The 27,539-nt window shown below is 39.3% G+C and overlaps 2 protein-coding genes across 2 annotated transcripts in view; one reads left to right on the top strand and one right to left on the bottom strand.

The window, feature by feature from the left end:
• The window catches only part of Mitofilin (inner membrane mitochondrial protein mitofilin), a 33,145-nt gene extending 24,274 nt beyond the window's left edge, over positions 1-8,871 (top strand). The window contains exons 11-15 of the mRNA XM_025219057.2: positions 264-422; positions 2,626-2,729; positions 3,123-3,310; positions 7,643-7,838; positions 8,329-8,871. Coding sequence (XP_025074842.2) covers positions 264-422; positions 2,626-2,729; positions 3,123-3,310; positions 7,643-7,838; positions 8,329-8,334 — 653 coding nt within the window. The 3' untranslated portion in view covers positions 8,335-8,871. The remainder of the gene's footprint in view (positions 1-263; positions 423-2,625; positions 2,730-3,122; positions 3,311-7,642; positions 7,839-8,328) is intronic.
• A 9,642-nt stretch (positions 8,872-18,513) lies between these two features.
• The window catches only part of LOC105430078 (uncharacterized), a 69,066-nt gene continuing 60,040 nt past the window's right edge, over positions 18,514-27,539 (bottom strand). Inside the window, exons 3-4 of the mRNA XM_011643419.2 lie at positions 26,110-26,167; positions 18,514-25,035 (exon numbers count right to left, since the gene is read on the bottom strand). Coding sequence (XP_011641721.1) covers positions 24,896-25,035; positions 26,110-26,167 — 198 coding nt within the window. The 3' untranslated portion in view covers positions 18,514-24,895. The remainder of the gene's footprint in view (positions 25,036-26,109; positions 26,168-27,539) is intronic.

The raw sequence follows: 27,539 nt of genomic DNA, 5'->3' as shown, positions 1-27,539 counted from the left end.
ATTTAAATCTGTAGCGCATAATAATTTTTGGATATAAATCCTGATAGTTGTCTCTTTCGGTAATTTACGATCATAAAAATGCAAAATTATTTTAGTGAAGAGAAACGAGTGCAATTTTCAGATTTTATCGGCATAATATAAACTTTTTTCCCAGACTATTAACAGGATTTAAATTTTTTGCAAGAGTCGAAAACGTGGCGTAAGTTTCTCCCGAAATATTTAAGATACTGAATTAATTGAGACGAAATATTTTTGTTTTACAGCTCGCACGGAGGAAGAAAAGAGCGCATCGAATGTACAAATCCTTTGGGCAGCTTGTCAAGCCTTGGCTAGAGCTGTGAAAGTCGTGCCGCCGGGTACACCAAAAGATAAAGCAATCAAACCGCTGGAACCCGAAATTAAGGCCATTTCCAAAGCAGCGCGTAAGTATAACATCTTGATTTAAGTTTGACGATATATCAGAAAGAAAGTGGCATTAGAAAGTACCATACAGTATAGTTTTAATTTGTAAATTTCAACGCATAAATTTCAAATAAATTTATTAGGCAAATATATGCGCGGCATTGCTGTTTCTCGCGGATGATAATTCGTTCGAAATATTTTAGTATGTGAACGTAATATTTACATATGCTAACTCATATTACATTTGAGTGCGCATAAAGCTTGCTTTTCACACGAAGAAGTAGCGCGATGGGCTTCTAAAGTAATTTACGTATTACGGCAGGCTGTGGTTTGTCTTTGATACAAAATACGACAAATAACTTTTAAAGTAGCGTGAGAAACTTAGAGAGCGAAGTGTGAAGTTTTGCAACTGAAGAATCGCTATATTTTATTTTACTGCAGTCACCCGTAATTATTGGTACTTGCAATTGTTACTTGCATTGTGATTTGTTTTTTCAACAAATGAATTTTTGTTTTGCTTTACTGTTGGCCTGAATTAATTAGCGACAATGTACAGTATGGAATCTCATGTGCATGTCATTTTATTTTTGAAATATTAAATACATATATATGTATACATATTTACAGAGCATGGCTAATATTAATGAATAAAAACTTAACTCACACTCTCTCTCTTTTTCTCTATGTAATCTCCTTTTTTTATAGCAATCCAACAATTTATCTATATTCCAGCTTAATATTTATTTATATGTCTCAATTATTATTTTGCGCTTTTGCGATTTTGAAAAATATTATTTTTGTACGGGATGTGGGTATTGTTTCATTCTTCGAATTTTTTTGGCATGACGTAGCACTTCAACGTTGTTGGAACACACTTTCAACAGCACTTTACTACACCACAATAGTATTCGAGCGTATAAAAGCCGAGATTCACATATTTCATCTGGTATCTCTTCTTTGATTCGATATTTTTTTCTATAAATGTAATCTCTCGCGATCTTTATATCTTGCTGCTCACAATTTTTCAATACTTATAATTGACAATACAATTGTCAATTAAAATATGATGACGCTACTAAATATGACAATTTTAATTTCCGACATTTCGCTTTCAATCGAAATACAAACTTAATTTGACGTTGAACAGAAGGAAAGGGTATTATTCCAGCTTTTAGAACTTCTTATAGCAGCTTTTCTTCCATTCGGCAATGAATTCCGCACGCGCTTTTAATCGCTCGCTCGTCCGCCGTCGCGTCCCAGCAATTCGCGCTCGTTCTGAGGAACGCCTTCCGTCCCGAGCCGGAGTATGAAAGGCTAGAACAATAGAAACGACGACGGGGTCTCTCCCTCAAATCGAGTGCGTGTATGTGGACCACGCGGATAAGAGCAGGGGCGAGAAGAGGGCACCCGTCGAAGATTTACAGCTTAATCGGAAGCGAGCCCGAGCCTTCATAAAGGTTGGGCATTTCAAAAGAGTCCGGCCTGATGGAGCGCCGCGCGCGTGTTCATTAATTATGCTCCTACCGCGAACGTTTGCCCTTAATTGCGCCAAGTGTCTATAAATTTTTTGCCGAGCGCTTTCGCCATTTTATTCCTCCACCGCGAAGTCACCTTCGTAATTTCAATTTTCGTGGAAATTTGCGGGTGAAGTTTGCATAACGGCGGCGCGAGGTTTAATCCGCGATAGACAGAATTTCGGCCGTATCTTTTCGCGCAAATTGTCTCCTCCCGTTATTAAATATTTTATCGAATAAAAATAACGTTATTCCAAGGCTGTTTGTAATCAATTAGCGAAACAACCGATTATGGGTATAAATGTGCAATTACGCGATGTATAAAACGGTTTCTCACCATACAATAAACTTATTATTATATGCACGTTATTCACGATAGCTGACTGCGAACCGCAACCCGAAATGTGTATCTACAACAAATATGTAGCAGGCACAGTGTAAGCAACATGTTCAATGAGGGAAAAATGTAGCCAGAACGGGTTGGCGGGTAACGCGGTGGCCGCAAAACAAATTGGGCTATACCGGAAATTTGACGGCCGCGAATAACAAACGTGCGCTGATCAAGATTCTGCTCGCCGGAATTCGCGAAATGTCGACCGAACGTACAAATATAAAAATCGATGTCAATCGCTACTTCAATTAATTAATTAAATAGGCGGCCGTAACATATGTTCGCGTCGACTCAGTCTTCCATTTTCTTCATTTCCAGCGAAGGAGAATCCTCTGGTGCGTGCCGCTATCAAGAGCATTCCCGAGGAGGCGGCCAAGAGGGGCGTGTTCCCGGAGGATATCCTCCGCGAGAGATTCCTAAAGGTAATTATTACTCTACCTCTCCTCTCCACATTTTCTTTAGAATCAGACCGCTCCCACGTTTTCACAAGACGATCTTTGAGATTGCTGGTCTCGTTAATACGCGACTTGAATCAACAAGCGAATAAATGTTAAAATTTTTTACATTACAATCTCTATGACGTGACAAATTATATTTTGCGCTGAATTTGTTATACTAGATTAAGTTTTTATTACTTAGTGTATGTTAGGTTCAATTATTTTATCATATCACAGCTGTATTAACATGGCAACATTAATTTTGTTTGAAATTGTTCTCTTTATAACAAATTTTGTTACGATATTCGCTCACGGGGATCTTTTATGTAAATAATAATATTAATTTTTGAAAATAATTCGCTCGTTATATGTTGCTAGGTAGAGAGCGTAGCGAGAAGATTAGCGATGGTGCCTGAGGATGGTGCAGCCTTGCCGATATATCTTCTTAGCTATCTTCAAAGTTTCTTGATCATCAAATCGGCCAATTTAATTCCAAAGAGGGAACTCGAAGATGAGCCAATCGACGTAGACTCGTTGAATACGTACGACATACTCCAGCGTGCCAGGTAAGAATTCTCGTAAATTGCCAAAGATTCCCTCATACGATCTTCGTGCATATGAACGACCAATTTTACAGGGTCATATAAATTTATCGTGCGCGAGAAAATTCAAAATGGTGTCGAATTTGTGTGTTGTTTCTCCCCAATTCATTCAACATCTCCGACGCATTTCGTCCTGCAAATTCCGCGATAATAATTTTTTCTTGCGAAGTTTGCAAAAACGAGAAAGTACGGGAAAGTAAAAAATGTTAACGCAAAATTGTCGATGTTAGACGCCGATAAAATCTATCGTGTCACCGATTAAATGCACTTTTATTGTACTCGTAACTCGAGCAGCAATTTCCGCGTCACGCAAGGCCCTCCATCTCTGTGTCTCCATTGGTCCTGGGTTGACCCTATAAATTATCCTTACGAGACCCTAAGGACTGGGTAGAGCGCAATATATCCAACCGGCTATCAACGAGGCGGGAAAGACGAAAACACCTGCTGTAATACTCGCCATGTACACTTTGACAAAGAACACCGCCATTTACTACTCGTCAGGTTATCCTCGGCAAAATCCGCTGGCGAGCCATTTTACCGTACTTATCCCTTTGTTTTTCTTGTGTCGCGGCCCTTTGGTTTCCAGTCCTTATAAAAAGAATCCTCGATTTATTCTCGGTAAATAAAAGCTTACACATATATATATATATATATATATATATATATATATATATATATATTCTTGAGACGTGTGTTATCTCATTGTAAATTTATTTTTTCAAGAGAAAGCATCCCATAAAAATATTACATCCCCTAAAGCATCCCATAAAAATATTGTAGTTTTATTTAAGCTTACGGTATTAAATATTTACATAAAAAAATGCTCATACGCTCGCTACGACTCTCGTGAGGAAATACATCGTTAAAGTTTCATTCTAACAGTGAAATTTCTTATACAACTAAGGAAATGGTTTTGGCACGTATCGGGTTTCTTTCGTGTTTCAAAAATCTGCAAGAAAAGCAGCGTATATCTTCAACCTTACGAAAAATTCATCGCTCGATCTTGCTTTAACCGCAGCAGAAGATTTGCGAATGTTTGGAGGAGGCACGGACGAGGGAAAGATTTTAAAACGGCATGGGGGATGGGGGTAGGAATCGGTTAGCCAGCGTCTTTCACGCGCTACGAAAGGATAGTTTTACATAGTTAAAAGCACTTACTCGTGCTCGTTGCAAGACGTTCGAGTGTTCGATCGTGAAGGAAAATGGACTCCGCGCCCTGACATTCCCGACACGTGCGCTCCTCTTCTCATCATCCTTTAGGTACACGTGTCGCTACCCTTCGTACCTATCCCTATGAATTAAAAATGCATTATTCCGAAAATTTTGCAAATGGATTACGAAAGAAGGTAGAAAAATATAAAAATTCATCATCGATGCGCGAGGCATTTGCGAAATGCATGAGAAAAGATTTTGAATAAATCATGTATGATCGTGATTTAATGATTCGATACAACGAGATCTCTTCGAGCGATTCCTGGCATCTTTAGCATACGTAATTTCGTAATTTCGCGGAACAGAGTACACGCGGCGATACGTGCTCTGATCAAACCTATTCCGCGATGCAATTGGAACTGTATTCTTCTCTCGCCGCTCGTAGAAAGCGTGAGCGGCGTTCTGATGAATACTTAATTATTCTATCAAGAATACTTTGTTTTCTTCCAATGGGGAATCTCATGCAAAAGAGGCCGATACACCGTGGCTGACATTAATGAATATCCGGCGAACCGGTGAATAAATAATACGTTGCTGATGCGAGCGGCATATTTTATTAGCCGAAGGCCTCGGACCGGGCCCTAGCTGGGTCAAAATAAGTTACGCCGATATAAGTTGTGGCTTTAGAATTGCCGATATGTGCCAACGTACGTATAGGTGGTGTGGTGTGGCGCGCGACACGTTCCTCCTCCATGAACGACCACGTGTGGACCGAGGCGGACGTGAGTCTTCTGAATTTTTAATTTCGAGGCGCACTGCGGTATGCACACACTCTTTCAACGGCCGCGGATAAAACTCCCGGGCTCCCGGAGGATGCAGCGCGGTGTACGGTCGATATATCACGGGGATGTACCCCTAAAAGATTTCGCGGGCTTGAAAGGGGCACCATTGTCTCGGCTCCTGCAAATGAATATTTAATGGATGCATTCTAAAATTTAACCGCCAACTTTCGTGCGATTAGCCGGAAACGCGCGCCACTGCGGATATATAATAAGTAGGTCTGTCATTATTCATTATTTTATAATTATCCGCATTTTTATTTTGGGCAAAAAAAGTCGCGTCTCTTTCTTACATCGATAAACTTACATCGGTAAATAATAAACGAAATTAGAAATTTTTAAATGGACGTTACAAGCATTGGACTGTGTTCATTAAAATCTAATTATTTGTTAATTAATATTAAAGCTAAAAGAGCTCTCTCTCTCTCTCTCTCTCTCTCTCTCTCTTATTTACTCCAAAACATATAGGTAAAGTTTTTCTAAATTGATAAAAATCTTTCAATTTTTGCAAGTTTGTAATTTTCAGAAGAAAGATTTTTTTATTAAGAAAAACTAACGTCAGACACACTAACTAAAGAATTTGTAGATGAAAGAAAGTACGGAGATCCTTCATCTTATGCGATAGTTTAATTAAAATGATTACGAGAAGTCTGTATCGCGCACCACCTCAACTGAGAACGATCGGTCGGTATAAAGAAAACTGAGCTTATCTGCGATCTACGGTAGAGAACAGAGGAGGAGCAAGAAAAACGAAGGAAGGATTTTCTTATATAATAGATCCCGAGAATTGTTCGCTCGTCTCAGTGAAGGCCAAATGGGAAAGTTCGCGCGGAACGATATTGTCGAATATGAAATCCGAAGGCAACAAGAAACTTTAGTATCCACGATCGTTGCGCGTCCGTGCTCCGAATTAGGCCACACGGACTAGGTAGGAGAGTCGATTTCAAGATACCGAAGGGACGGATAAACGTTTCGCACCGCACCACGTCCCATTTCACGTAGCCGTTCCGTAGGAATCTGTCGTAATGAGAAGGTAGGCGGAGTAGTTTCCGACGTACACGTCGAATTTTCCGTCACCTCGGTTGATCCTCGGGATCTCCTTTGCTAATCTCGGCAAGCAAATCAGTGTGCAATTAAGCAAGACCGATAATTAATAATTGATTTTAAATTAAAAAGCATCGATTGATATGTGTGTTTAATAAAATTAAAAAGAGATTTAAATAATTTTTTTCCAATTCCACAGATCACATAATTATCAATACTATTTCCTGCTTTAAATGAATAATCGTTGTTCTTGAACTTTCGGCATTATAAATCATAAATAAGAAACTGTATTGTGACTTGAGAACGGCAATATTGCGATGCAACAAGAGAAAACTGATTTGTAATTATCGTATTTTTTTTGTAGCCTCGTAGAAACGCTGTAGTATTCTTTTCTCTCTCCTTCTTAATCTTCTTGTAAACCTGGGATACAGCATTAATCTCACTTTACCGTATCGAAAGCGACTCGGTGTGTACTCGGCGTGTTCGGTGTAAAGTTCTCAGCCGATGTTCTATCCCGCCTGTGGTTTTCTCTCGCAGACTCGGCGTTTCTGCGCCGAGAGAAAAGCGATATCCACTAGATATCACCTAATCCTAAGCCAGTGAATAAACGTCCCATTCTCCGAACGAATGAACGAACGACTCAAGGGAGGCTCAATTTGAGTTCGACCATGGGCGAAGTTTTTAACGAACCACGACTTCTCTCTCTCTCTCTCTCTCTCTCTCTCTCTCTCTCTCTCTCCCTCTCTCTAAATCAGCGTTTTCTTTTGGAAGATTGTATCCGATAGCGCGTCTTCCGGCTACCGGATGTCGCCAACTATTCCGTTGCAAGTACCTTTCACCAAACTATCGCGCAATTTCTCTCCGGTATTCCTCCATAAATCAGGAAGGAAGAGAAGGAAAGAGGAAGAGGAGGAGGAGGAGGAAGAGAAGAACGAGTATGTTCTCTGTCTCGAAACTCCAATGGAGTGAAGTAGCCAGCAGCCGTTTGTACTCGTGAATAGTCATAGAGAAATCAGCCAGCAAATCCACCGCGCTGATTGCTTCTCACAAATTGCGGCTTCATTGTTTACGAATTGTTCGATTTATATCGTGCGAAATTAACAAATCAATATGAATTTATGTAGATGTGTTATTACGCTCTATTAAGCTTCGTCTATGTGAATGAAAACACAAATAGAACTGCCTAACAATGAGAAGGTCGTTGTTTTGCTACGGCTTTGACCATTTCATCCTTGCAACATGTACCACTTCACTGTTTCAGATATTGGTTGGATCGCGGCGACTTCAAGATGACCATGAGGTACATGAATCTACTCAAAGGTGCGCCCAGAAGCGTCGCTAGCGACTGGATGAACGAGGCTAGGATCCTGCTGGAGACACAGCAGGCGATCGACACTTTATTGGCGTACGCAGGTGCGATCGGTCTCGTATATCTCAATGCCCGTGATCCCGCCAAGGTTAGTGCACTAATTTACAACCCCTTAAACATGGAGCTCGATTAGATACTGAGAATGCATATTTCTCATAATTAAGCTAACTTTCGACCTCTCGATGTAGACAATGATAACTCGCTTATTAAACAATGTGTTTTATACAGTGTGTAAGTTTTACACGATAGTCTTGGACAGAACAAACAATTATCTACACTGGTTTGTTTACCAAGAATTTGTTTAAATATTTATTCCAATATTTTCTAAAAATTTCGTTTCAGGTAAATATTTAGTAATAATTCTCTTAAAAATATATCATATATATATATATATATATATATATATTTATTTATTTAATATTATTGCTTTTCTTGGTGCTATTATGCATATTAAAAAAATATCTTGATTAATGTCAATATATTCTTAAATATACCAAAAGAACATTTATATAAATTGAAAAGAGGGCTGTGACCTTTTCTTCACGTTTCTTTCGGCGTTGTCCGAATTCTTCCAGCAGAAGTAAAGCGAGCAGAGCGTAGAAAACTATCCCGAACCACAAGACGAGAGCATCCATAGAAGAACGGAGCGGGGTTGAGGGAAACAGAAACGAAGTAAATCGATGACAGTGGAGAAAACGAAACGAGGAAAAGATATATCGCTGCCAGCCTTGTATAGTCAACAATGTCTTTTCTAGCAATTAAAAAATAGGAATATTGTGTGCCAGGAGAGATAAATATAGTGAGACGCTTTTCTTATCCATCCTCATAATCGTTGCACATAAATATATTACGTAAATAAACATGTATTAAGATATTGCCGTCTGGGTTCGATTTAAAACTTTCACTGCACGAAATACACACACACACACACACACACACACACACACACACACACACACACACACACACACACACACACACACACACATACATTAAGGATTTTAAATATTTTGGATAGCTTTGCCAATGAACAGAACAGTGTTACGAAATTGCGGAATATTTTATTCGAGAGGTGATATTTTTTTTAAATAAATCAAAATAAAATCGGGTGCGGAAGTTGATGATATGTTAAACATTTATTTTTACTCGCCGCTATTCCGCCCTACGATTCAAGTAATGAATCATGACGTAATAGAAAGTTATCGCAATATAAATATCGAAGTGACCATACGGATGACGGTATAAAAAACGGTTTTTGCATATATCGCAGCGCGAACACACGTTTCAGATATTTAAGTCAGATATTTAAATTATTATTTGCACTTGACACCTGCGACATGGTCAGCCATTCATATCTTGCACGCGTGTCGCACGCATCCGAATCGTTTTGTACTTGCACTTTTGACGATCACCCGCATGTTCGGTGCATTTTCCTCGTCCTGATCCATCGATTTATCTATCCATCCATCCCTCCATCCATCCATCCATTCATCCAGCCGTTTATCCATCCAACCGTTCATCCATCCACCTATCTATCCTAGGTTGAGTACCTTTTACTTTATGACCGGATATTACTCTCTCCCGCGTGCCGTACTCTCGTCTCTCGTACCGCATCGATCGCTGTGCGCGTCGCGTGCCGTTACCTCGTCTTTCGTCTCTCACTCGAAACCTCTTCGCGATTTCAGATGGAACGGAGAAGCGAGCTAGATATTGTAAAAATTGGAAATAAAGTTGTTTACCGTGACAAAACGTGTTATGTTGATTGATCTAGCGATAACTCGATATTTTATGATTATGAGCTAATGTTTCATTGTTTTAACCCTTCCAGACAACTGCCATTAGTTAACTATTATATCTCTAGAGAAATACATTGATTTATTGAGAAATACATTTATTTTTGATACTTCAAAAAATATTTTATTCATTTTAAAAATATTATAATACTTTGTTTTTTAAACAGATTTTTTTTAGAATCTTTCTTTAGTGAAGAAAAACGACATTATTTGAAATAACGAAACTGAAAACAAAAAATTAGTATGTAAAATGTTGGATCACAGACAATGGAGAGCTTATGTAAAGACAGTAAATGACCTTGAAATAACGACGGAGCCATTTACTATGGTATGGCAATGTCGTTGGCTGCTATTAATTAGTCCTCTGACGTCCTAAATAAATCATTACGTACTTGCGACGATTCATGAAAATATTTTCTAGGAATCAGAATCGGATTCGAAGACAATGGATAATTGTGGTCTCTGCAATTACTCAATTACTTGAATAATAATATTGAAAGTAAATAATAAAATTTATTCTTTTTATTTTTTTCAGTTATTTTATAATCACTCAAATTTTTATTTCTTGCAGCAATATATAGTTTTATATATATAGTAGTTTTTTAATCAAATGTGTGTCAATTTATAAAATGCAACGCAATAATGTATTCTAATTTCTAATCTAGATTATGTGACAGTTTTGAGATCACTTATAGGTAGGTATACATTTAATCATCTGCAATAATACATTTAGCAGTTAAGAGGATAGTACTAATTAACACCAGTAATGATATTTACATGACCAAATTTTTTTTTTATGAAATATTTCTTAATTCTAAGAATACAAAGGCTTTCATAAGCCATAAGCTACTACGTGTTCTCATCTCTGTAATATTCAGCATTTCTGTAGGCTATTGTTTTGCGTGTTAAATAATTCTGGGAAGAGATCGGCGACCGAATGAGCACGGTTAATTGCGTTAACTAACGATGCTAATGGGACTCGTAGAAGAACACTCGGGGGCTCGGGGGCTTCGTTACAATGCCAGGGTGAAACAAGGCGGAAACTGTGACATGGGGTCAGGTATATGCGCGGAATACAGGGTGAGCCCAAAAAACTTGGTAATCAGTGAAACTAATTTGTATCTAGTACTTATTAAGGATTGCGCTTTTTAATCTGAATTTATATGATATTAGAACGAAAAAGATAATATCTGAGAGAAAAAAACGTTCGTAAAATCATATCACGCGTTCTCTCTACGTACTATGTAATAAAAATTTTACACACATTCTCTCTATGGATGCATAAAAATCTCCGACTCACAAACGAAATTTGCTCACCGCGTGGGAGTATTGTACACGAATTTAGAAGAACCCGGTGTGCCTTTGGGTCCTCGTGTCTATCCCTAGGGAATAATGAAGCCACCGTGAGCGACGTATTTTCGCGTAAAACATCGGTTTGCGTTGTTTTGCCACGGCAAATAAAGATCCCGAGGGGTCGGATAAAATACTGCGGCGCGCGCAAAGACGACGAGGGGCCGCGCTAATTGGCGACGTTAATGACACTCGCGGCCGGTGCTCCACTTTAATCTAATAACGGGAGTCCGCTCTGTAAAGGATAATCATCCCGGTTGTCCCTCGGGCAACGCCAATCTGTCGCGGCCGTGGAAAAAGTTTATGCCCGCAAAGCGACGCGGCCAAATGCGGACGTTTTCACCGCGTGACAAAGCGGCTCAATTAAAGACGCCGCGCTGCTTTTTACATGGCAAAAAAAGTTCACTCGACATGCGGAAATCGTCGGTGATTTACATTGATTCCGCGTATCGCGCAGACTTCATTCGATAAAACGCCTCCGGATAGAAGTTCTACAATCCGAAACCAATGACATTCCGCGGATAAATTTATTTGTCAGAAGCAAGTGTACAGAGTTTTTATTCGACGGAAATCCGGATAATATTGATGAATTATTTCCGCATAACTACAGACACATTCAGGCGGAATCTTTTTCTTTTTTTTTTTCTTTTTTTTTTCAATTTCTATTTAGAATAGAAATTGGCTCGAGAAGACACCGTCGCGAGATACTCAGCGCGATCTTTCTTGATCTCCGAGAATAAAGTAAACAGTCGTCCCGTTGCCGTCGTGCTGACGTTGATTTGAAATCAATTTGCTGTTTGCGAGCTTACGATAACGGCAACGCTCGTAACGACGCTGTCGCGTCGAATTCGACGCGAGTTTAATCCGCGTCGGACGCTTCCGATGTGCCAAACCGCCTATCGTCGTCGACAACAATCGCATTGACAATTGCATTCATAACTGGTCGACGTCGATCCAATTCGAATTAGGGATTCGCCCGGTGACTTGTGATGCCAGCTACAACGATTGTTTCGGACCGATAGAACGTCACGACCGGCAAATGCCAAAACGTGCAACGCTGTTTCGTGCGAGGCTGTCGACAACGTACACCTTCAATATTCATTACATACATTCATTCACATGGCTTAATTGGTAATAATCATCATAACGGCATGACTCTAAGAAGTGTAGACAATTGAAAAAAAAAAAAAAAAAATCTTTTCTAGGATAATTTTATATATATATATATATATATATATATATATATATATATATAATTTTATTCTTCCAAATTTATCCCTTGTAATTTCCTAAAAAGAAAATATTTTCACATTTTTTTTTCTCGAGTATTATATATCGCTTTTGATGGTAACGTCTGTTCTTAAACCTGTTAAATCGTTTAAGACGCATTCCCCATGGCAACCGATATCCCCGTATCAGACGTAGGAATGCAACTACGACAAATCGAAATAACAACGGCGCAATTTCACGGTGGGTCGGCCGGTTGTCGAGGCGCGCGTCATATATCGTCCGTGGAATAATTACTGTAGCGGAAGGACCGATGTCTCTCGCTGTCGAACGGACCGTCTGGAATTCCCGGATCGGACTCGCCGAGGCGAAGCGTCCATTCTGCGGATGCCAAGGTGAATGTATACCGACAGCAACACCGGGGTGAGTATATGAACGCGCGAGCGCGCGCGCGATCCCTCGCGCCCCTTCCTCCCACCCTCGACGACCCCGGGGGGTGCAGTTGCGGCGGGGCGGATGCACGTGATACCGGGCTTCGGTAAAGTAATAAAGGAGTCGCGATATGCTGCGGAACGCGCTACAGGAAATGCACACGCGCCACACGGGGCATGATCCCGGCGTATAATAGCATCGCAACGCGACAGCACGAAAGCACGAAAATACAGGTCTGCGAAGTTGGCATCCCTAAATGTGGTGGAACTTTGACAAAATCTTTATGACATTTGATTGCCCACATTTGTTTATAAATAATAATTTTTTGTCCACCTTGTAAAAAAAAATTTATAAATAAATGAAACATTTTAGCACCAATACCCGTAAATATATTCTTTTTTTAATTACACACGGGATTCGGGATTGTCTGCATTTGTCCATAAATAATCGTTTTCCACTGTATTAAAAAGAATTATAAATAAATAAAATAAGTATTGATATCGAGCGTGTATGGCATAGTAGTGAAATGGAAGAGAGTGTGGACACGCCGGAATTACGTGGATCGGGAATATCAAACATCGATCGAATTATCTTTCTGAAAGCTGGAAGCCTTCCAATCGCCATAATAAAGATCGAATGGTAATTTTATCCTTTTTATGATGCAACAATTCACATTTAGTAATCTTTAATCGAACCGAAATATAGATGGAGATCTATGGTTGGAATTATTATTCGAAATGGATTCTGATTGAAATTGTTTATTTCTGTTGCCTTTTCTAGAAGAAAAAAAAAACCGGAATAATTTTCGGATCGAAATCTACTCTAAAATTGTTTGGTTATTTCTATTGTTTTTTCTAGGGAAAACAGAATAATTCCAAATGGAATCTATTCTGAGCCATTCCATAATATGTACGTAGAAGATTTATGCAACTATTCGGAATGAATTCCGATTGGAATTGTCAATTATTCTCTACTGTTCAATTATTTTCTAGATTTCTGTTGTGTTTTCTAGGAAAAACAAAATAAATCCGAACAATTTTATAATAGCTCTCCGAAATCTGTGTTGTATATGCATTATTTAAAAGAATTAAATGGATTTTAAAAATAATCGCTATTTGGAACCTGATTAGGTACATCGTTTGTTCATAAAAATTTGTTTTTGACTATTGCAATATCTTTTTATCGTTAAAGACCATCGTTGCACTCTTGCGGTCGTTTTTATTATTATTGTTACGCATGATGTATCTTAATGGGCGATAAAATTTAAAATTTACACGAGTTGCTCTGTCGATTTCGATGCGATTACGTTTTTATAGCAGCGCGATTGAAAGATCGAAGTTAAACGAGAATTCAATAGTTTTATCGCGCGCGCATCCTCGCGAGGCGCATCGAGAATTTCATGCGAACGGAAATGGTCTCGTTAACAAATATGCTTCCGGCAAAATGCACGGATAAATCGCGAAAGCGTTTTCCGCCCTTCCTTCGCTCTCCCTGTTAAAATCTGAACGGTCGACATTTGATCGCAATCGGACATTCATCATTCAGCCGGAAGCGATTGTCATTAATTAATTAGTCGTTGAGAAGGGACGGTAATTGCGAAATTGCGTCGCGGTAAACTAATTTTAATATCGGTATTCGCGCGTTGAATATGGATGCTACGAATTATTCGACGTTCTTCGCGATTATTAATCGGCGACGAGTTTTTTTCGAATGACGCGTGCCGCGAGATTAATTAATCCCTTTTTGTTTCTGATAGCGCGGGGCAGACGGACGTGCGCAAAAAGGCACACCGTCCGTCAAGCTACACCCCGACGTGAAAAAAAAAAAATAACGCTACGGTGCTGGAAGGCCATCCGTTGTGCAAAGGCACGCCGTCAGTTTTTGCCTCAGCATTTGCCGTCAGCGTTTTGACATTTAACGGTGATGCGCGCGCCATGGAACATCAGATACTGCGCGATGTACTGTGCGGAAATTTTTATTTGTTTTACGCTGAAAAGTCAAAGTTGATTCTGCATCTTGTCGGCGGAGCGTTTACGGGATTTTTCGAAGTGTTTGTTTTTGCACGGCTGATTTCCGCCAACGTAACCGTTATTCGTCTCGAAAAGGGAGGCTTCGGAGCGCAGGATAATTGCATCGATACGACTGACGCTGACTCGAAAATAACATTGTTTTACAACGCGGTGACGCAAGACATTCCGGAGAGGAGTATCGGGAGGCGAGTTTCTCGTGTCCTCGTTGTTTTTCCACCCAGTGTCTTCGCAATTCTCTTTTATTATCCGTTACATCGCGGTTATATGCGGAATACAGATGCGCCACAGTTATTTTAATTAACCTTCCTTCAATTTACGTCGTCGCGATTCATACGTGGCGAATAAGAGGCGCGGGAACGAGGTACGGAAATGTGTCAGAGATCTCAAACGAATTATCCCTGTAATAATACAAGGATACGTATACGATTATCTAACGAGCTAAATATTCTCAAGTTTTTTTTTTCGTGATCTGCAGCGAGGATAGTAAATTATGACTGAGATCTCAATTCTATCCACGCGACGTTTCGACAGACTTGACCGCAGGATCCCTCGTCGTCAATAAATTTCCGCGGCTTAGGATCAACGATCGTTTCACTCGAATTGGGCAGGATGCCACGGAAGGACACGTAATTTCCGCCGGTAGAGCGGAAGTATTAGCATATTTATTAAACGTCAGTCGTCATCCTCGGGATTTTGTTTTCAAGGTTGATGCATCCCTATCGCGCGACGATTTTCCTTCGACAGGATAGACACGCTTCGTAAAAGACATAATTACTTTAGCGATCCTGAGAAAAGATCTCGCCTTTCCCTCCCCTTAAAAGGCAATCCGTCACTTTTCACTTGCTGACCCTAACTCAATTGCCTAATAGAATTATTCTTGGAAACAAGCATCTCTCGGGCTGACATTTTGGCTACTGCAAAAAATTTAAAAAAATTATCGGAATAGTTTTAATTTTTTTGATTTTTTAGCTTTTACTATATCGTTTTTCGAAAATTGAAGGTCGTAAAAATTAATTCTTTTTTTAATGGCTATTTAATTTATCAATCTTTCCTTTATACATTTTTTGCTCCTTGGCTTTATCCATATTGATACGTATTTTATACGCGGAAAAGATAAAAAGAAAATCGCCCACGCTTCATAAATGATTATTACATCTATCACAGATAAATAATCCACCTTTTGAAACTTCTCGTTCGATATTCGCATATTTCTCTCGCTGTACTCTCGGCTAGCGATATAGTACGAAGTACCTTTGATCTGTAAGCGTTACGTACTCGTGCTACATTTTTAATGTAGCTTTTCATTGGCAAATTTCACTGGAATTTCAGCATCTCGACGTATAAAAGAATCAAAACGTCTTAACTTATAACTACAAAAAGTAATAATGAATACTGCACTACGTATACCTTGTACTACGTCATCATTAATATAGAATCGCTTATCTCGAAAATAATATAAATTTAATTTAAAAATTATAAACATAGAAGAGAAGAGGAGCCGCTAATATATACAATATAGTGTAGCGTTTAGCGAAAATTCTGAAACTTTAAAATTGAGTTTCCAACGGAAATGATTGCACATGCAGATTTTCAATTTTGTGAGTTTTAGATGTTAGCGTGGCCGAAAAGTCTTTGGCGTTTCATTACACTAGACCCGTAAACAGCGCATCACGAAATTGATATGAAAAGGCCGTCGATTTGCAGCGTATACATTTAAACGATCATCCACAAGTATTTCCAATTTAAATCTTTAGAACGCATTTGTGTTGGTGGCATATGCCGACTGAACATGCCGACGCTTACTTTAAGTATTTCCACGAGCAACACTGATAAAAATAAAAAAAGGATGAAAGAAAGAATAACGAGTAATCGAAAATGACATTTTCTTTTTTAATTTCTCGAGCGAAGTTTTTAATTAACAAATTTGCATTTGATCTACGATGGAAGCAAATTTTTAATGAGTATACAGCGCGAATAGTTGAACCAAAGATTTGCTCATCATACTTCTTAGTATACGGTAAAACAATTTTTAATAAGCTTTCCGACGACTGATTAGTAATGACAGCGTTGTGTCGAGAAATATAAATCCAGAATTAACATACCTGTGGCACTGATGTAATTTTTAATTTATTTAATTAATTAACCCGTCCAAAATATAAAGGAAATAGTGACAGATATTTGCGCCACGCCATGGAACTATACATAATATTTACGAACTTTTGTTTTCTGATCTCGGAAATCAATCCGGGCCAAGAAGCTTTCGCAAACACTCTTCAAGGAAATGATTAATTTGTTGAGAAAATCGAAGGGATCGAGATCAGCGTGGGAACACGGCGAATAGTTTATCCCCTGGGTAATTCTTAGCCTCGGAGTTAAGTGTATTTGACTAAACCGTCGATTAATCTCGATTAAGTTACCACTATGTAACGAAGAGATACGTGATGAGTTGGCATAGACTACTTAAAGAGGGCGATGACAGATGTATTTATCGCACGAATAGGATCATAATGAAGACTGTTGATACTCTCAGTTTATTAATAATGTTGCTTTTGCGTCAGATTAAACTTCAAAATATTTTATTTTTAATTAGAATAATTACTTAGAATAATTAATTTTATTTAATTAGCACGTTAAATTTCGTCGCATCTGCGGACTTACCGTGGTAGATGGTGCCAATGGTTGATGGTTACGTTGCCAATTGTTAACGACACTTATTAAAGAATCGGTACGCTCTGTGAAATCATTTATGACAACAGAGCGTACAAATTCTAAAATAAATAACGTAACACTGCTTTTGATCCAGTGAAAGTGATACTCGCTGGTTTCCACTGAAAAAGACATTTCACACCTTGACTAGGAAAAGTCAAGACAAATTCTTCTTCTTCTTCTTCCTATACTTTCGTATATAGGCTTTTAGCCTGTTCTACCTCACTCTCATATGCCCGTGGTGCTCATGTAGGTGATGCACAGGCATATGGGACCTACTTTTAACGCCAGTTTCGAACAGTAAATTTTTGAGGAGATTCTATGGGCAAGAATACTCTCGTGGTTTGTCAGGCCGTCGAGAGGAGGAGAGCGTGTGAAAATATTTTGATTCTACCAGGATTCGAACCCGGGATCTTCAGCATACTAGACCAATGCGCTGTCTACTATGCCACGCTCGCTCTGACAGACGAATTCTAGTCATCAAATTAAGAATCTGTGAAAAAAAATCCCTATTTTATATTTATAATGCTCATTGAGTTTAAATAATTTTCTACATCTCTCTCTCTCTCTCTCTCTCTCTCTCTCTCTCTCTCTTTCCTGAACGTATAAATTAACTAATAATTTAAAAAAAAAATAAGAAGTGATAACAGCTGACACGTACAAAGAAACATCGGCATGCACATTTCACCTTTTGTTGTAGGAGAAAACGTAACTTTGTCGCTGCTTGACTCCCAATATGCGTTAAGGTCTCTCGCATTAGGAAAGCCGTAATTGTCCAAAATCCCCATTCTACCCCAGATAAATCGCATCGGTCCGAGTAGACGATCAATCACGTCCGAGCGACGCCGTGCTTTCGTCGAGCACTTTGCCGCGGCTTGAAAAATGCAACACGACGTCGATCGTAAATAATCGTCGCCCCGATGGAATGAGGGAATACGTCGTGGCGGTACGGCAATCCGTGTTAACCACAGTACATAGGTGTAGGTGCCGAGAAAGGAAAGTCAAATGGAAATTGCATTAAGGCATCGCCTCCCGATCGGGGCGGCGAGGATCGATCGATCGACGAGATAGATATTCGTTGAACGAAAGTCAAATTGATTATCCCACCTATCGCAATATATGATAAATTTATGCTTGTTCACATATTCATATTTGCTGTCTCTTCACAGCAATATTTGATATATGAATTTCGTTCATTTATCTAAGGGAAAGAAACGCGCGCACATTCGGAGTATAGTTTTTATTATTGCTGTGTGTGTGTCTAATATAAATGTACAACTTGTCATACATATTCTGCTTACATAACTAAATAATATAATGTAATATAATATATATATATATATATATATATATATATATAATGTAATGCAATATGTGTGATGTAATTTTATATAATATAATATTATAATATATAACATATATATGTATATATACATATACATATATACACATCGGATATATGTATACATGTTTATGTATGTATATATAATTATATATAACTCTAATAATTATCGCGCAAATCACTCGGCTTAACAATTAGTATTAATTGTAATTTTACATCACGTAATGCGCGTTCATGTCATTTTATGGTATTCTCTTTTCGATATCGTCATGATCAAATTGATGTCGTTTCATTTATGTTAAATTATATAAGTAATGATTGCAGCAACACTTTTTTATCGAATCGATAAAACTAACGCAAATGAACGCGGCAATGAACGCAAACACATTTATTGTAAAATGTCTCTTATCATAGGTTGAAAGATTGTGAGTTGAAGGCCGAGTGATCCGACAACGATATCTTCTCACGATCTTATTGCCGGCAGAAGCTGATAGAACTCGCAACGATTGAAGAGTTATTATCGAGCTTTTCCTTCGTGATATAGTAAAATATATTAAGAAATCACTTATAAATCGTTACGTGTGAGAACATCCGAGAAGTTCTGTGTGCGTCCTGTCAGCGCGCGTCTGTATAATTTTCTTTTTTTCAGTAACAAAAATTCAGAATTTTGAAGCGAGGTGATATTCGAGGCATTCGAAATACGAAAGCTCATTTCGAAAAGGAAAAATGTTCCGGCAATTACCAGCCAATTTCGGGTAATCCATATTTATTGGCATTTGTCAAAATATCTCTCGCGTAAAACGAGCTCTCTCTCATCTCGGATTAATTATAAATGATAATTAAGGAATCACTTCTGTATACAGATTAAACTCTCGGATGCAGCTACAATGGACTATAACGTATCGCGCTCGTTGGGAAAAATTTCAAATAAACTTTCAAATAAAGCTACAGTGAATTTAGTAACTTTAATTCGTAGTTAGTTTTAATATATAATCGGGGGAATAATAGTTCCGACGGTCCGCGGGTGATAGTGATCGATCTGGTGCTACCCTTAGTTTATAAAAATATATAGAGGAGGCTTAAGCAAGATGTATCGGCGTTAAATAGATCCTCGATCGCGGCTAATGAGTTGAATTTGAACGACTTAAAGTCTCGTGATGTAATCCAGCGACGCATACCTGACGTAATCTTCCCCACCGAGGCGCCTAATCGCGCGTGATTCGCGCGATTTTGCGATCGGAGCAAAATTAATCGTCGTCGAGAAGGGTGGATATCGATCCTACGTTAATTACGCTAAGTCGATGCGAACCGTCAACGATTAATCCCGCTGCCGCAACCGCCGACGGCTATCTCGAAACCACACCTCCAACAATAACAATCGAACGTTTAGATGCGGCCGACGTCCGAGACGGGAAATAGATTAGTTTTAACGATTATTCTAGAGACTCTCTTGTCATCTAACTTTAGATAAATCATTTGCCCCTAAATTGCAAGAACAGATAGCTCGTCCCCGTTCGCAACGCGAACATTCAAAAGACGTCTTAAGGGATGAGACATGAGAAATAATCCCGTTATTGAAATAGCGAATCGGATTATTCATTGTTCGTTGTTATATGCGAATAAAAATATTTAGTATTCGTTTGCGTGACGAACAATGACTATTCGTTGTTCGCTTACTCATCTTGCGATTGGGGAATCTCTCGAATATTCGGTTCGTCTTCGTCTGTCGTTTTCGTCTATTAATTTTTAGATTCGACGTTTTCCGGATGTTCACATTACGGGGGGTCCGATCGCTAAACCCTTCCTCCTGCGAACAGACAACAGATTATCCGCTACTCCGTGATCGCCCTCGCTGCTTATCCGCTAAGATGAATCTCGCTATTTTTTAGGAATTTTTTTTTAGTTTCTTGCCTACCTGCTCGTGATCCAATACGCTGATGTATGTACCGAGTGACACGAGAGGAACAGGACGAGATTTTCTTCTTCTAGTAGGTAGATAAAAAGTAGTAGGATTGATCCTCATAAATGACGTCGAATATCGTCAATTTCAATGAGAAGAATACAAAGGAAAGAAATAATTTAATGGCGGATTAGAAGTTATAAGTGATTCTCTGAGATTGAATTAATTAGATAATAAATTTTTTTCAAAATAAAAATTGGAGTACGATCGCGTTCTTTCGCGCCACCCGGTATAGACGTAGATTATCCGCGCTTTAATTACAATTTATAAGGCTACTTAAAGCGGTTACATAATAATCGACAACTCCGCTTGCACACATTCGCCTAATCGATCATAACTACTATGTATATATGTATATATATATACTCGGTGTGTTGCACAGTAGTTCGTAATAGTAATGGTAATTAGTAGCAATAGTAGTAATAATAGTAATAATAATAGTAGTAATAATAACATCATTATTGTTATCCTCACTGTTCCTCTGTTAAACATTATCTGTATGTAGGTTATCCACGTTATTTATTTGTTCAATCCTCTTCTTTTTTTTTTCCTCTCTCTTTCTTTGTGTGTCTTACGGCTAGGAAGTGTCGAGCGACAGAAATAACATTTTTGTTCGCGCGTCGTCGCTGCCGCCGATTCCGTTGCAGCTCCTTTTAAGTGCTCGGTCTTTAGTAACGTCGATGTCGTTGACAACGATTATGGTCCAATGTATCGATACCAGTTTCCACGCGGAGAATGCCGTTTCCAGTCGAGCCGTCGATGCTTTCTCCCTTTCTCTCTCCCCTTTTCTTTCCTTCAATGCGAATCGGTAAGCGGTGTTGAGACATGCCCGTCTCAAGTCGTCCCAAAGAAACAAGATATGTCAGGACATCATGTCCCATTGTATAAATTGACTCGATCAGGTGAAAATTTTGATTAGGATATTTCGATATCCCTCATCGCAATAAAGTCGTATAAAGACAATGGACGAAATTGACTCGCAGACTACCCTCGTGGAAAGATGCCTTTGATATCCGTTAAGTATGCAAAAAACCGTTTGATTCTTTCAAGATATACAAATATTCAAAAAAGTACAAGGAAAAGAAATTAACTTCTGAGAGATATATATATATATACATATATATATATAGATATTTATTTTATTGCAAGCTTAATGCGCTTTCTCTGTAAGTGTAATACGTCTAATTTTTTATTTATCAATAATTAATAATTTAATTTTTACGTCTCGAAACTAGCGTCTCTCCCTTGTACTTTTGGAAGATATCTTTTATGAAATGGCAAAATGCCCGTACAGACATTTGATGCAGACGAGTTTAAATTCTTTCTTACTGCGTGCTTTCTCTTTCTGATGTAACAAAGTTTATCTTTCAAACGATAATCGGCTGTGGAGGAATAGGACAGAAAAATGAGATTAAAAAAGGCCAAGCTCTTCTTATCATCATAGTGAATTCTTCATAATGGAAGATGCGGAGTTTCATATAGATACATTCGCGATACAATCAATAACATCACCACGGCATCAAAAAAAGATTATCAGGGCTTAACTTTTTAAAAAGATGCCCATAAAAAAGCAATGTTTCCCAAACAATATTGGCATTCTGGCGCCTTTGGACATCAATAACTCATTAAAGCGTGCTAGCAACATTAATTGTTTCGGTTCTGCTCGCCATAACATTTTTAGCTTCCTTTTTCAAACATTCAAGACATTCTAAAAAATATACCAAGAATCAAGTAGGTTATGAAACTTGTTTTTTTATACAGATTTTTTAATATAAATGCGGATACTTTTTTCTTTTGTTTTTTCACCTACTTGAAAACGTTTCAGATATTTCAAACTCCTAAACGTCCTCTTCAAGTATTTTCATTGATGTAATTTTATGAAAAACTTCAGAGAGTTACGCTTCAATGAGTTAATAACAATTGCAAAATGGATATTATCGCACGCTTAGGAAGTACGATATAATGAAAAGCGCATGACACGCCGAAATATTCATGAAGCCCGAACACATCGCGCGATGTTCGTACGAAATATTGATATATCGGCTCCTGGAACTTTTCGGTCGCGTTGCTTTTTCGGCACGCCAACTCCGCCGGTCGTCCCGATGTTATTAAACTCGCATGTACCGAAGCGATGGCAGATAGACGGAAGAAGCGACGGAAGAAGCGTCGATAAAATCCCCGACGAAAAATGGGACGCCCAAACTTTTTGAATAAATTCAATCCGCCGTCGGAGGCCGACAGAATGCTGATCCTCGACAGGCGGCTGACCGGAGAGAGCTCGAGAAAGAAAAAAATCATGATGCGGAAACCGATATATATATATATATATATATATATATATATATATATATGTGTATATAGAAAGAGGATGTCTCGTATCTCCTCTGCCTTTTGTTCCGATTTCTTCATCGTCAGAAGGTAGATTTTTCCACGAAGAAAAATGTAAAGAAACATACTAAGATATACTAAGAAAAGATATACTAAGAACATTATTTTCTTTCTTAGTATATCTTTTTACTAAAATCTCTCTCTCTCTCTCTCATAAGATTCTTAAAGATAAATCCAACGTGATCATTGTTCTCTCGTCTAAGATACCTACAAGTTTTCAAAACGGAATTTTACGGATTATAGACGATTACTTTCTGTTAACTCCGAAAAAATTTCTCTATCGTAAAAAAAAAAAAAATCGTTTTCTGATAAAGCAGCGGGAAAAAAAGCTGATTACGCGCATCGCGCGAGGAAAGTCTCGCGAAAACGCGTGTCTGCAAAGTCGGATCGCACAAAAGCTACCGTAAAAGCGGATAAGCACGGCGATAATGATGATGGTAGCGACTATTTTCGAGTCTTTGTCATTCTTAAATCATGTTGCGCAATTGTTAAATGTTGACGCTATAGCTCCGATTATTTCATTGTCGAGAAATCGCGTGCGGGGAATAAAACTCCGGTATTTTTGAGTGGGTGAGATAATTTTTTTTTTTTTTTTTCTAGAAATTCTGCACATGGACTTTTTATTGCCATTGGGAGAGAAAAAATTTGTAACGAGTTCGTTATTGATAATGATTTTGATAATGATTTTTTGTGAATTATGGTTCGTTCGCCATAGACAGGTGCCCAAATTCAGAGCGAGACTCGCCAAATGAAGTTTCAATCATCCAATCGGGAGGACTTTATCATCAAGGGCAGTCGATCCACGAAAGTATGCGGAAGCATGCGTATTTAATAGAGCGAGCGAAAGAGAGGGGGAAAGTTGGCGCGACAACGCATCGGATTTAACGAGCCGATTTCTCCGCGTCACTTAACTCGGCCGAGTTTAGCCGAAGTGCATTCAGCGTTCGTTGAATTGAGTCGGCTGTGACTGTACGACGTGGATACCGTCGCGTGAAATGGAAGACGACGACACAAATCGATTAGACATGACATTTCGTTAATCAGACAGTGAAAATGCCTGGGAATAATACGTGATACAACATTAATTACGCGTACGTTATTTATAAATCTTTTTTACATTTTTTTTAAACACTCCCCCCCCATCCGTCAGATTTATCTGATAAATTGAATTCTTGGAAAATGAAATAATTATTCTCTCAATGCTGGATTTATCTTTCGATATTAAATAATTCTGATAAAAAAAGGGCTCGCTATACATTTATAAAATACTTTGTGTTTCCTCGTATCGAAGAAACACAAAGTATTTTATAAATGTATAGCGAGCTCTTTAAAATATTGAAAATTTAAGTAGTAAATATATTGTATAATTAGATATACCTTATGAATGTTAATTTTTTTAAGAAATTATATTCCAACGTTTATTAATAATAAATTGCTCAATCTGTCGTTTAACGAAAGCACGTTAATATGATTTTTATGATGGAGTCTTATGCAACTGATAAAATCAACAAAACTTTTTTTCAAGCGTCATTATGCGTTGACATGCGATGTTCGCTTTCTTTATTATAAACTTTATTTCGAATAAACGTGTTTGCAGTAACCGTCATATCAGAAAGCGAAAAGCACGCGGCAATCATCATTGCGAGAGGGAAGATATGTCCGATTATAAACGACATAAAGTTTCATTCGGCTTTCTGACGAAAGGATTGAAGGATCAAAGGACGACTATCGACGTCTCCGCGATATCCGCTCGTAGGAAGTCCCGATCGCTCGGCGCTGACATTTGAGATGCAGGGTGCAACGTTCCCTTCCTACCTCCCTCCCCAAATGCAAATTTGTATGTTTGAAGTTTTTTGAAGAATGCGGTTTCGTGAGACGTCCGCGGCGCGAATCCTTCATCTTGCAGGACGACACGTATTAGCCACGAAGGCTTCGGCACACCACGAGGACCGCCAGCGAGATCGCTAGGACGAAATACGTGCTGCTTGACGCTGTCAACGACGGGCCGGAATTGCAGCCATCCTGCTGGCAGCAGTACGTCCTCGTGCTCCAGGCCTCTGAAACAGTCGATTCGTCATTCAACAGTTTGATCTGGCCATCTAGGAATAGACATCTCGTGTTTTTTTTTTTTGTATTACAATCATAATAGAAAAAGAAGATGATAAATCGTCATAAATCGAAGAGAAAAATTTTAAAATTTTTAACAACATATTTTTTATCATGTATAAACGTCCCGAAGAAAGAATAATAACCTTTAAGAAAATCATGGGGCCAGAATTTTCTTAGCTATGAAGGTTTAATATCGACAAATAAAAAGAGAGGGGGAGCAGGAAAACAGCGAAGCGTGCCGTCGAAGACAAAGATTAATCGTGGCGCTTCCGTTTTCGCGATATGACAAAAAAACCGAGAGGAGAGCGAAGGAGAGATATAGGGAGACGCTGCTCGAAGGACGAGTGGCGGAGAAATACGACGAGCGAGGAAAGGAAAAGTATGAGGCTTTCATCCGCACAATAAAACGACGTGGCCTGATAACACGGCCGCTCGCCGGTTCGCTCGTGGGATCTTTAAGCGCGCACGATCCCACCCTCTTGGAGATAGGTCCTCTCGTATCCTCTCTCGAGCGGCGGATAGAGAACGAATAGAAAAAGAGCGCACGGATGCGGGCCACACGCCACACGATAAAATCCGAAATCGATGACGCGCCTCGAAGGAGAGGAGGAGAGGAGGATAGGACGGGGAAGGGACCTTCTATCGTCTCTCTCATCCGGCGTCCTGGATGTCGCCGTCCAGCAACCAGGTTGCTGGCGTTACTTCGTCGTCTTTCGGATAACAAACGTCGGCCCGAAGCAACCGATAACACGCGGTTTCACAAATTTTTTAGAACCCGCCGTTTTATCCTCTGTAAATTTCGTCGATGGGGCCAGGCGAAAATACCAACCGGCCATCGGCGATGCCGGGCGGTGCCAAGGAATTTACGAGCAAGCGCATGGATTTACTGTCGCAGATACCGTGTGAAAAACATGCGAAACGGCTTTCGGTCCGCGAAAATGGATTGTAACAGTTGTTCCTCCTTTTACGATTGCAGAATGTGCCCCGTGCAATGCGATGGCGGGAGGAGGAATGGCACTCACCTTTCTCCACGCAATGGGGCACGCAGTCCCTCACCGTCGATCCTTCGCTGACGTATTTCTGAAAAAGAAAAGCAAACGAACGAGAGAAATCGTTAGATTGACGTGAAACTACCGTTAAAATGTCGTCGCTGAGGGCGGGTAATAGGTGATAGAAAGCACGGTAAAAAACGACCGCGTAATGATTAATATCGTCATGCAATAATTTGCGGCTTTTTTTTTTCTCGCGCGACATGCTAGCGGAACGGCGAACATTTTATCCGCGGCGAAATGATACACGCGTCGCTCACACACGGCCAATAAATCTGCGCCAGTTATCGAGTGAGAATCAGGACGAACGTTTCATCTGTCAATATTGTTTGCGCAATTCCCCGGCGTGCTCCGTAGCCACGCGCAACAAAAAAAGGGGGGAGAGAAAAAAAGAAGTGCGCCGTACGATTTGAAATTTTTCGACGGGGAATGAAATATGATATTCACGCGTCCGCGTCTATAACGAGAGCGGAAATGGTCGGAAGTACGATTGCATGTTATACCATAAATGCACGAAATTCGAATATCGCAGCGATCGATTCTTTGAGCGATTTCGCGCAGCGCAAATTTGATCGCGCCGTGCAAATGTCGAAAATTCCTGCGTTCTCCAATCCGTGGAATACTCTGATTTCCGCATCACTGTGAGTCATCATATATACGTGGCGTAGTTGCAGGACGATCAGGAACGACAAGTACGCGGCTATGATCCTTCAGCAGACCCTGATTGGTCAAACGGGAAATCCCCCGAAGCGAAGTACGTCATGTAGCACAGAGATGATCGATACTCGACGATTATAACGCCCTCCCCTCCCTCCCTCGAGGACGTTATACATATTAAACCGTCCAACATTGCTCTGTCTCTCCCTCTTTCCCTCTCTCTTTCTCTTCCTCTCTCTGACATATTCGTCTGTCTTCCTTCCGCAGTTATTAAACCTCCTTTATAGATCAAGAATTTCGCATCGGCTATTAAAGGCTTCCTAGACCGCGACTAGAACAATGCGAGAATGAAAATATTGATACACTTCTTTCCAATTTGGACAGTGGTTTCCCTTTACTCTTCGTTTATCCCTTCGTATTCACGGCCGCATTAAAATCGACTAGTATTTTTTATTTTATTACGTCAGACAAAATGAAATAAATATATATATATATATATATATATATGCAAAGCGAGTATGAAAATACTTGTCAATTATAGATTCGCTTTATGATGTGATCTCCCAGAGAACGAACGAATTCGCTTGTCTGTGCAAAATACGAATTTCTAGCACGACAAGAAATCTGGCACTGATTATACATGCAAATTCGTGTAAACTAGATCCGACGATCAATAAATCCGTAATGAAGTCTTTCGAAGAACACTGCGAAGAAAGCCGTGCGATAACTTCGAAATAACGAGGACC

This window comes from Pogonomyrmex barbatus, unplaced genomic scaffold, assembly GCF_055798465.1.
Source record: "Pogonomyrmex barbatus isolate J1 unplaced genomic scaffold, ASM5579846v1 scaffold1, whole genome shotgun sequence".
NCBI classification, from domain to species: Eukaryota; Metazoa; Arthropoda; class Insecta; order Hymenoptera; family Formicidae; genus Pogonomyrmex; species Pogonomyrmex barbatus.
The sequence above is the reverse complement of the archived record's forward strand: the minus strand, read 5'-3'. Positions and strand labels throughout refer to the sequence as shown.